This window comes from Gracilinanus agilis, chromosome 5 (genome assembly GCF_016433145.1).
Source record: "Gracilinanus agilis isolate LMUSP501 chromosome 5, AgileGrace, whole genome shotgun sequence".
Classification (NCBI taxonomy): Eukaryota; Metazoa; Chordata; class Mammalia; order Didelphimorphia; family Didelphidae; genus Gracilinanus; species Gracilinanus agilis.
Genome location: NC_058134.1, coordinates 214,869,906 through 214,879,852, shown reverse-complemented (window position 1 = coordinate 214,879,852; position 9,947 = coordinate 214,869,906). Strand labels below are relative to the sequence as shown.

Below are 9,947 nucleotides of genomic sequence, written 5' to 3'. Positions count from 1 at the left end.
TGCAACTACCAACAATTTGGAAATTGGTCTTGTTCAAGGACACATGACAAAACTAGTGGAAACGCGCATCGGCCAAGGGTGGGGGGGGCGCGGGGGGGGGGTTGAAGGGGAAAGGGGAGCATGAATCATGTAACCACGTTAAAAATGAATATTAATAAATGTTAAAAAAAAAAAAAAAAAAAGGAAATGGTTAACTAGGGGGAAAATCTGGGCAGCAAGTTTCTTTGATAAAGGTCTTGTTTCTTTTTTAAAAGATGTTTTATTTTCCTAATTACATGTAATAACAATTTTCAAATCATCCTTTTTCTAAAATTATAAGATCCAAAATTGTCTTCCTTCTTCCTTCCCACCCCCCCTCAGAGACAGTAAACAATTTGATCTATACATTATATATGTGTTATTGTACAAAACACATTTCCATTTTGGTTATTATTGCAAGAGAATATTCATATAAAACCAAAACCTCAAAATAAAAACATAAATAAATGAATGTGAAAAATAGTATGCTTTGATGTGCATCTGACTCCAATAGTTCTTTCTCTGGAGATGGATAGCATTCTTTGTCATAAGTCTTTCAGAATTGTCCTAGAACATTGTATTGCTGAGAGTAGCTAAATTAAAGGTCTCATTTCTAAGATATTTAAGAAATTGATTCAATTTTATGAGAATAAAAGCCATTTCTCAACTGATGAATGGTCCAAAAGATATAAGCAGGTATTTATTAAGGGAAGAAATCCAAGTTATCTATAGCCATATGAAAAAAAATGCTCCCAAACACCAATAATTAGAGAAATCCAAATTAAGCCAACTCTCATACCCATCAGAGTAGGAAATTTGACCAAAAAATGAAAATGACAAGAGTTTAAAGGGCTTTTTTTTTAAACCCTTACCTTCCATATTGGAGTCAATACTGTGTATTGGCTCCAAGGCAGAAGAGTGGTAAGGGTAGGCAATGGGGGTCAAGTGACTTGCCCAGGGTCACACAGCTGGGAAGTGTCTGAGGCCAGATTTGAACCTAGGACCTCCCATCTCTAGGCCTGGCTCTCAATCCACTGAGCTACCCAGCTGCCCCCTTAAAGGGCTTTTTTAAAATGGGCATGTTGATGCACTATCTGCAGAGCTATTAATTGGTTCAGCCATTCTAGAAAGCAATTTGGAAATTTATGCAGAAAAAGTAACTAACCTATGCATCTGCCTTAAACCATGGATAGTACTTACTAGACCTATTATTTCAAACATCAAAGAGATCCTAAATACACAAGAATATTTATAAACAGCTCATTTTTGGTGAAAAAGAATTAGAAACTAAGGGAGTCTTTTAAGGGGAATGCATTAGCTAACTGTGGTATATGAACGTGATGATGCAAAGTAAGAAATGAAGGAGAAGGTTCTAAGAAACCTGGCAAGACTTGTATGAACCAGTGTAGAGTGAAGTGAAGAGAACCAGAAAAACCAATTTATATTATAACACCAATATTCTGAAAGTGAACAATTTTTGACAGATTCAAGAAGTATGTTAACCAAATGATCAACCATGATTCCAGAGATGATGAATAACAATGAAAATCACCTCCTGGCAGAAAAATGATAAATTCAATATGCAGAATGTAACACAGATTTTGGATGTTATCAGTATGGAAATTTGTTTTGCTTGGCTACGCATATTTCTTTCAAGGGTTTCCCGCCCCCCTTTTCGAAAGAGGTAGCAGCAAAGAAAATAAAAGCTTGTTAATTGAAAAAATATAATTTAGTTTTTTAAAAAAGAAAGAAAGGCATTTTCCAAACTAATTTGTCCACTGAGTGATTGTGGGTTTGAGATGCAGCTATAAAACCCATAAATATGAGCCCCAGGACATGGAATCCTCCCCAGGATGGAAGGGGCAGGGTGAGCAAGTTGTTAACATGTTTAAGATAGGCACAATTTCATATTTAATATTTTAGAGAGAATACTAGCAGTGAAATGTTTTCATGCAATCTTTCTTTACACACACACACATACACACACACACTGTGGAAAACACTGCTCTAGAATGTAGCAGATGTAACAGATTTCCTTTTAAATTCTTACATTTAAGAGGAGTAATTCAAAGTGATATTTAAAAAAAAAAAAAAAAGCCAAATCGGCTGCACTTCTTCACACATACACAGTTAAGCCACTTTTCTCTTTGTTCTCCAAATACATGAAATTTATCTCTGTACCAAAGAGGGTGTTTTTATACTGTTTCTACATCTGAAATACATTCCCTCCTCCCTTCTACCTATTGTACAGTGGAAAGAATGCCAGCAGATTTGGAGTCCAGGATCTTGGATTCAAATATAAGCCACCTTCTTTAGTGCGAAGTTGGAGCCTATCTGGACCTCATTTCCTAATCTGTGAAACAAGGTGGCATTAAACAACCTTTAATATTCTTTCCAGCGCTAAAATCACTGGTTTATTATCTATGACCTAAATTTAACTCATACTTCAAGGCACAACCTAACTCCAATGATTTATTCCTTCTCAGAGTTCTTATTGTGCTTAGAGTCAATTGCCCTCAGTTAGGCACTTAATTATTCTCTAATATTTTCAAGTGTATTAATGCCTTGAAAAATCTTAAAGTGGCATGGAAATGTCCATTATTCTTTATTACCATTAATGATATAATAGCATAGAATACAAAAAGGTATAAAGAACAATCCCTGCCCAATGAAATGAATACACGTTAAAAAGTGAAAGAATGGTGCAAGAAAGCAGTATCAGTACAAGGGATGTCTGCAAACACTGTGGTCCTCTAATCCCAATGAGTGTTACTGCTCAAAAAGATGTGTTCTGAGCTCAGAGGGCTGGGGTAGTCAGGAAATGACTTCATGAAAGAATGAGTCTTGGGCTAGACCAAGTGCATTCTAAGCAGCGGAGACACAGTGGACAAAAGTGTGAAGATAGGAATGTCCACGGTGTTTTCTGGCATTCTAACAGAAGTGAGGGTTTATATAGAAGAGAATTGAGAGGTGAGATTAGAAAAGTAGATCTGAGCCAGACTGTGACATATACAGAATGCCAGGAAAAGGAATTTTGACTTAAACCTAGGTGATTGGTTTTTAAGAAAGAGTAAGCTAGCTATCGTATTCAAGATAAATTGGTAAGGAAAGTGAATGGAGGAAAGGAGGCAAGTTAAAAGACTATTGCAATGATCAAGAAGTGAAGTGATGACAGCTTGACTAGTAAAGGGCCCCTGGGAATGGGAAGGAAGGGGCCAATGAGAGAGATATTACCAAAGAAGAATAAATAAGCCTTGTTGACTGAATGACTACAGAAAGTTAAAGCAGGACACTCAGGATCAGAGCTATCAGTAGAACTGGGGGAATATCTTAAGCTCCAAAGGATCAGTTCTGCTACGGGAAACCTTCTAGGTGGGTCAGTGGCAGGAAAGAGATGACTCTGCCTTCTGGGAGCAATGGAGTGCTGGAAGAAGCTGGAGGGTTAAGCTAAGTGAAAGTGTGGGACAGCTGCTATGGGAAGGGCCCTGGGGAATTACCAAAATAGGAATCAAAGAACTGTTAAGTAACAGGGTCTCCCTGAGGTAAGACAGTATAAATTTGTTGCGAGCCATCTCTCTCTAATTTCATAGTGTGACTTAAACTATGGATTATTTGTGAATAAAAAAAAACAATTAAGAGACTAGTCTTTCCTCAATGTTTTCTCAATACCATGACCCTTGGGCCAATCCATGAAAAGGTTGTTAAGGATGAAGAGAAGGCTGAACTAAACTGAGTCTTCAGGTTTCTTTCACAGCTCTAGCAGAAGTCTTCAGTTGTGAGAATTTTGAAGCCAATGGCTTCCATGTAGCTTAATTTATCCACAATCTTCCTGTTTTTTGGTATTACAAATAACTGAGAGTCACCTGTAGTTCCCTTTCATAAATGAGCATCCAAATAAATATGTATCCAAAATACAAGGAGCTTGATGCTTCTGTTTGGGGATGGGCTTCCAACTGCTAAGTCACTTTACCTGAATCCCAGAGGCTGCATCCTTCTTCACACTCTTGTGTCACCAATGAAGTGGGAGGGATCATCGTGGGAGATGGTGGTGGCAAAAGTTGCTTTGGTTCTTCATCATAAAATACCATCAGGTCCTTACAGAAAACAAGAGAGCACCTTAGTTAAGCAACAAAGAGTCATGTTTGCCTCTTAAAATGGATAAGGACATCTTAGTATTTTAGTCACCATAACAACTTAATTGTCCACCCAAGTAAAATAGGAAGAAAAAATGGTGAAAACATTTCAAAGGGTGAAAATACCAAGTCAAGAACACAAATCAGTTTGGGACTATGATTTGGTAGTACTACTGTGACAAAGCCTTGAATTTCCTGTGGTCAAGGTAGACAACCCTTTAGTCCTATAGCACCAGAAGACACTGTTCCAATAAGCCAGAGGGAAAGAACATAGCTTCTAGCTGGAGCTAGTACTGACCACCCAAAAGTTACTGGGGGCAGAGACCTAGGCTGGTGAACCATGAATTGCCTAGCATGGGAAAAGGTTAGAGATGCTTTGAGAAGGTTTAGAGTCAGAAAGCAAATAGGAGAAAATGAGTTGGGGGAGACTGAAATTACTAAAGATCTTAGGGAAAAAAAGAACTCAAAGGCCTTGAACATGGGCAGATACATCAACAGGAAAAACATTAGCAACACAAGGAAATATGGTCTACTGTCCTAGCAAACAAGTTCAGGCATCTATGACAAAATACTGTAAAAAAAAGGAAAATGGTCCAGTCACTTGACCCTGTGGAAAATGAGGAGATCATGGAATCATCACACACTGTTCTTGAGTGGTTTAAAAGAGAAATGAAAATTATGAAATCAGAATTTATGACTGCATATAGCAAAAATAATTAACAGAATAGAAAAATTTGAAATCTGTAATGGCAAAGGAATAAAAGAAAGAATGAATAGTTTGGGAATGGAGAATTTCTAAAAGAATAAAAGCAAAAAACATTGAAAGAAAACATGCTCACTATGTAAGCAAAACATACTGATCTCAAAGGCAGGCTGCACAGAGACAACTTAAAGATCATAGGTCTCCCAGAAGAACATTACAAGACAAAAAGAATTTTAACACTTTAATGCAGAGTAGAACTGCCCAGAACTTCTAAACAAAGAAAGTGAAATATCAATTAAAAGAATTCACAGATCACTTCCACAAAAAAAAACTCATAGTTGCAAACTTTGAGACATAAAATAGTTAAGCTTAATAATTCAATTCAGAAACAAGTTCCACAAGTGATCAGGAGAAATGTCTTGAAAGAGAAATTAGAATAATGGAAGACTAGCATGCACCAGAAAATGTAGGAGGGAATGGAAGAACGTACTCTGAAGAGCAATGGAACTCAGGATGTAGCCAGGTGACCAATCCTGTAAATCTGAGGTTACTCATAAATGAAAAAAGATGAACATTCAATAATAAAAAAAAATTTGGAATATTCTTGGAAAGCAAATCATAACTAAAGAAATTATTTGTTCCTCAAATACCCTAAACAACAAAAATGAATCAGGAATGAATAAATACAATATCCAAGGACAGTAATAGCAACAGAGTGATAACAGAGACTAATAAGAGACTTTTTTCTAAATGTACGTAAAAAGGGAGACGTGGCAGCAGAAAAGGTATGTAGGAAACAGTGAAGAGACATTATAGATGATGTACAGGTAAATAATTTTTTTTGTCAGACTACATTATTACACTATAGGATGCTCTATGAAAGGAAGGGAAGAGGCAAAAGGGGAAAGAGAGAAATGTGTGATGTGCCAGGGATAGTGTCCTCTCTGATACCAGTAATAATTGGCATTTTTCTGAGAGTGAGGCAAAGTGGAAAATGGTAATCCACAAAGCACGCTCTATCAGGTTGTGGCAGAAACTAGCTAGTTAGGAGAGTCTAGAATGGATAGCATGGAAGTTTTTATTGCATGAGGATACAGAGACTATAGAGACTAGAAAATTATAGAGGCTGAATGAGATCTAGAGTAGACAAAAAGAAAGAATATATCATAAATGGAGTGAGAGAAAATATAGAGAAGGGAACAAAAAATGAAATTTATAAGAACTAATGAACAAGAGTAATTGAAGGAAAGGAGAAGAAGGGTGAACCTACTTGACTGACCAAAAGGAAAAAAGGAGAAAAAATGTATAACCAGATAAAGACAGGAGCAAAAAAAAAAAAAGGAATTAACAAATAAAACCTTAAAGGAAAAGGAATAACATGAATAGAAGTGATCAAAGGTGAGGAGAAGAAAGCAGGAAGAACAGGATCACCTTAAAAAGATTAAAGTAACCAAAGGACCATAATACTGTGTTTAGAGCAGAAGAGCTGGAAAAATCATAACTTGGGAAGAAAAAAAAAACAATTTATAGAGACAGATGGAGGAAAATGTAAACATAACTCAATTTTAAATGTGAATGGATTAAACAATCCAATAAAATGAAAAGATAATGACAGATTGGATAAGAAAACAGAACAGAACCAACTATCTGTTCTAAGAAACACACTTGAAAAACAAAAGTGAAGAGATGGAAAAAGATTTACCACACATCAAGCATATCAAAAAAAATATGATAGAGAATCAGGCCTAGAGACGGGAAGTCCTCGGTTCAAATCTGGCCTCAGACACTTCCCGGCTGTGTGACCCTGGGCAAGTCACTTGACCCCCATTGCCTACCCTTACCACTCTTCTGTCTTGGAAGTGTGAAGTCAATACTGTGTATTGACTCCAAGATGGAAGGTAAGGGTTTAAAAAAATATATGAGTAGCAGTTATACTGAAAAATTTTAAAAAAAAAGAAATGAATAACAAAAATATATTATCTGAAAGGAACAATAGAAAACAAACCAATATCAGTAATAAACCTTTATGCTCCAAAATTCCTCAACATCCAAATTAATGAAAGAAACATTATCTCAGCTACAAATAGACATACACAGCACAATAGGGACAGGGGACTTCAATATACCCCTCTCCATTTTGGATAAGTCTAATAGAAAGATAAAAAAAATATGGAACTCAGCAAATTACTAGAGAAAATATAGCCTCTTTGAAATGGGACAGCAAAATCATACACATGGACCAGGGATTAGAACACAAAGATATTGCAAAAAGTTGTAAAATGCCAAAATAGTTCCTACAGCCTTTACAAACCATAACACAATAAAAATAGTAATTGATTCAGTGACCACAAACAAAAGATACAGAACTGAATGGAGGCTTAATGAAATTCTAAATAATGAGTTTGTCAAAGAACAAATCATAGAAACAATGAAAAACCATGGAATAGACATGACAATGATGAGATTTTGGGGATATAGCTAAAACAGGCCTCAGGGGAAAAACCATATCCTTACAAACGTACATTAACAAAATAGAAAAAGAGAGAATTAGTTAACTGAATAGGCATTTAAAAAAATAGAAAGTTAATAACTAAACAAACCTAAAATAGCACAAAAAAGGAGGTATTAAAATTGGAGGGGAAATAGATAAATTAGAAATTAAAAAACAATAGAAATGATAAATAAAACTAAAAACTGGTTCTTTATCAATAAAATCAATACTCTTTGCTAATCTGATTTAAATATGAAAGCAAAAAATCATATCAGTTAATTACAAATGAATAAGATAAAATTACAGCAAAATCAGAATAAAAGAATAATCATATCATGCAGTTATAGGCTACAAGACTGAGAACACAAAAGAAACAGAGGCATATCTTAAAAAATATAAAATACCTGAACTATGAGAAGACCAGTTAGAGATCTTAAAAAACCTAATCTCAGAAAAGAAAATAGACCTAGATATAAAGGAACTATCAAAATAAAAATTCATGAATTCTATCAAACTTTTAGAGAACAGTTAGTACCCATCCTTCACAAATTCTTCTCAAAAATTTGAGAAAGAAAGCATCCTACCTGAATCCCTTTATGAAACAAATATAGTCCTAATACCTAAACCAAGGAAATATAAAACACAGAAAAAACACTATAGACCAACACATTAGTGAACCTTGACTCAAAAATTTTAAACAAAATCCTGTCAAACACACTACAGTGATTTACTTAAAAAATCTTTCATCATGACAATGTGTGATTAATGAGGATGCAAGGACGGTTCAACATTAGGAAAACAATCAGCATACTTAATCACTTTAAAAAAAAACATCCAAAACCACATAATCTTCACAATAGATGCAGAAAAAGCATGACACTCTTTTGTGCTAAAAACCTTACAAAGCATATCTGATCAGGGACATTTAGAAATATCATTAAAAAGCTTTAATATAAAATTGAAAGTAAATATCAGATATAATGGGAATATACTAGAATTTTCCCTAATAAATATGGGAATGAAGCAAGGATATCCATTCTTCCTCCATTATTTGATATAGTTCTGGAAATGCTAACAGTAGCAATAAGATATTAGAAAGAAGAAAGAAAGATAGGTAAAGAGATAAAACACTCCCTATTTTCTGATATGATGGTTTACTTTGAAAATCCTTGGGAATCAGCAAAAAAAAAATACTGAAACAATAGCTGCAGCAAAATCAAAGGCTTCAAAATAAATCCTCAAAGGTCAACAGCATTTCTATGTAATTATAAAAAAAACACTAGAACAATAATAGAAAGGAAAATTCCATTCAAAATAACTACAAATGCAAAAGATATCATGGAATCTGTCTATCCAAGCATACAAAGACTTGTATGGATTCAATAACAAAGTGCTTCTTAAAGAAATAAAAATAAAAATTTGGAGGAATCTTCAGTACTTGTGACCTGGCTGTGCCAATATAATAAAAATGGCAATACTACAAAATTATTTTATACTTTTTTTTAACATTTATTAATAACCATTTTTAACATGGTTACATGATTCATGCTCCTACTTTCCCCTTCACCCCCCACACTCCCCCCACCCATGGCCGACGCACATTTCCACTGGTTTTGTCATGTGTCCTTGATCAAGACCAATTTCCAAATTGTTGGTGGTTGCATTGGTGTGGTGGTTTCGAGTCCACATCCCCAATCATGTCCACCCTGACCCATACGTTCAAGCAGTTGCTTTTCTTATATGTTTCCTCTCCTGCTTTTCTTATATGTTTCCTCTCCTGCAGTTCTGCCTCTGAATGTAGGTAGCATCTTTACCATAAATCCCTCAGAGGTGTCCTGGGTCATTGCATTGTTGCTGGTACAGAAGCCCATTACATTCGATTTTACCACAGTATATCAGTCTCTGTGTACAATGTTCTTCTGGCTCTGCTCCTTTCGCTCTGCATCAATTCCTGGAAGTCTTTCCAGTTCACATGGAGTTCCTCCAGTTTGTTATTCCTTTTAGCACAATAGTATTCCATCACCCGCATATACCACAGTTTGTTCAGCCATTCCCCAATTGAAGGACATCCCCTCCTTTTCCAGTTTGTTGCCACCACAAAAAGCGCAGCTATAAATATTTTTGTACAAGTCTGTTTATCTATGATCTCTTTGGGGTACAAACCCAACAATGGTATGGCTGGATCAAAGGGTAGGCAGTCTTTTATAGCCCTTTGAGCATGATTCCAAATTGCCAGCCAGAATGGCTGGATCAGTTCACAACTCCACCAGCAATGCATTAATGTCCCAATTTTGCCACATCCCCTCCAACATTCATTACTCTCCCCTTCTTTCATTTTAGCCAATCTGCTAGGTGTGAGGTGATACCTCAGAGTTGTTTTGATTTGCATTTCTCTAATTATTAGAGATTTGGAACACTTTCTCATGTACTTATTGATACTTTTGATTTCTTTACCTGAAAATTGCCTATTCATGTCTCTTGCCCATTTATCAATTGGGGAATGGCTTGATGTTTTATACAATTGCTTTAACTCCTTGTATATTTGAGTGATTAGACCCCTGTCAGAGTTTTTCGTTATAAAGATTTTTTCCCAATTTGTTGT

The 9,947-nt window shown here is 35.5% G+C and overlaps 1 protein-coding gene across 1 annotated transcript in view; it reads right to left on the bottom strand.

Annotated features, from left to right (window-relative positions):
• ENTHD1 (ENTH domain containing 1) overlaps nucleotides 1-9,947 on the bottom strand; it is a 132,988-nt gene that overhangs the window by 59,254 nt on the left and 63,787 nt on the right. Inside the window, exon 5 of the mRNA XM_044679787.1 lies at nucleotides 3,989-4,112. Coding sequence (XP_044535722.1) covers nucleotides 3,989-4,112 — 124 coding nt within the window. The remainder of the gene's footprint in view (nucleotides 1-3,988; nucleotides 4,113-9,947) is intronic.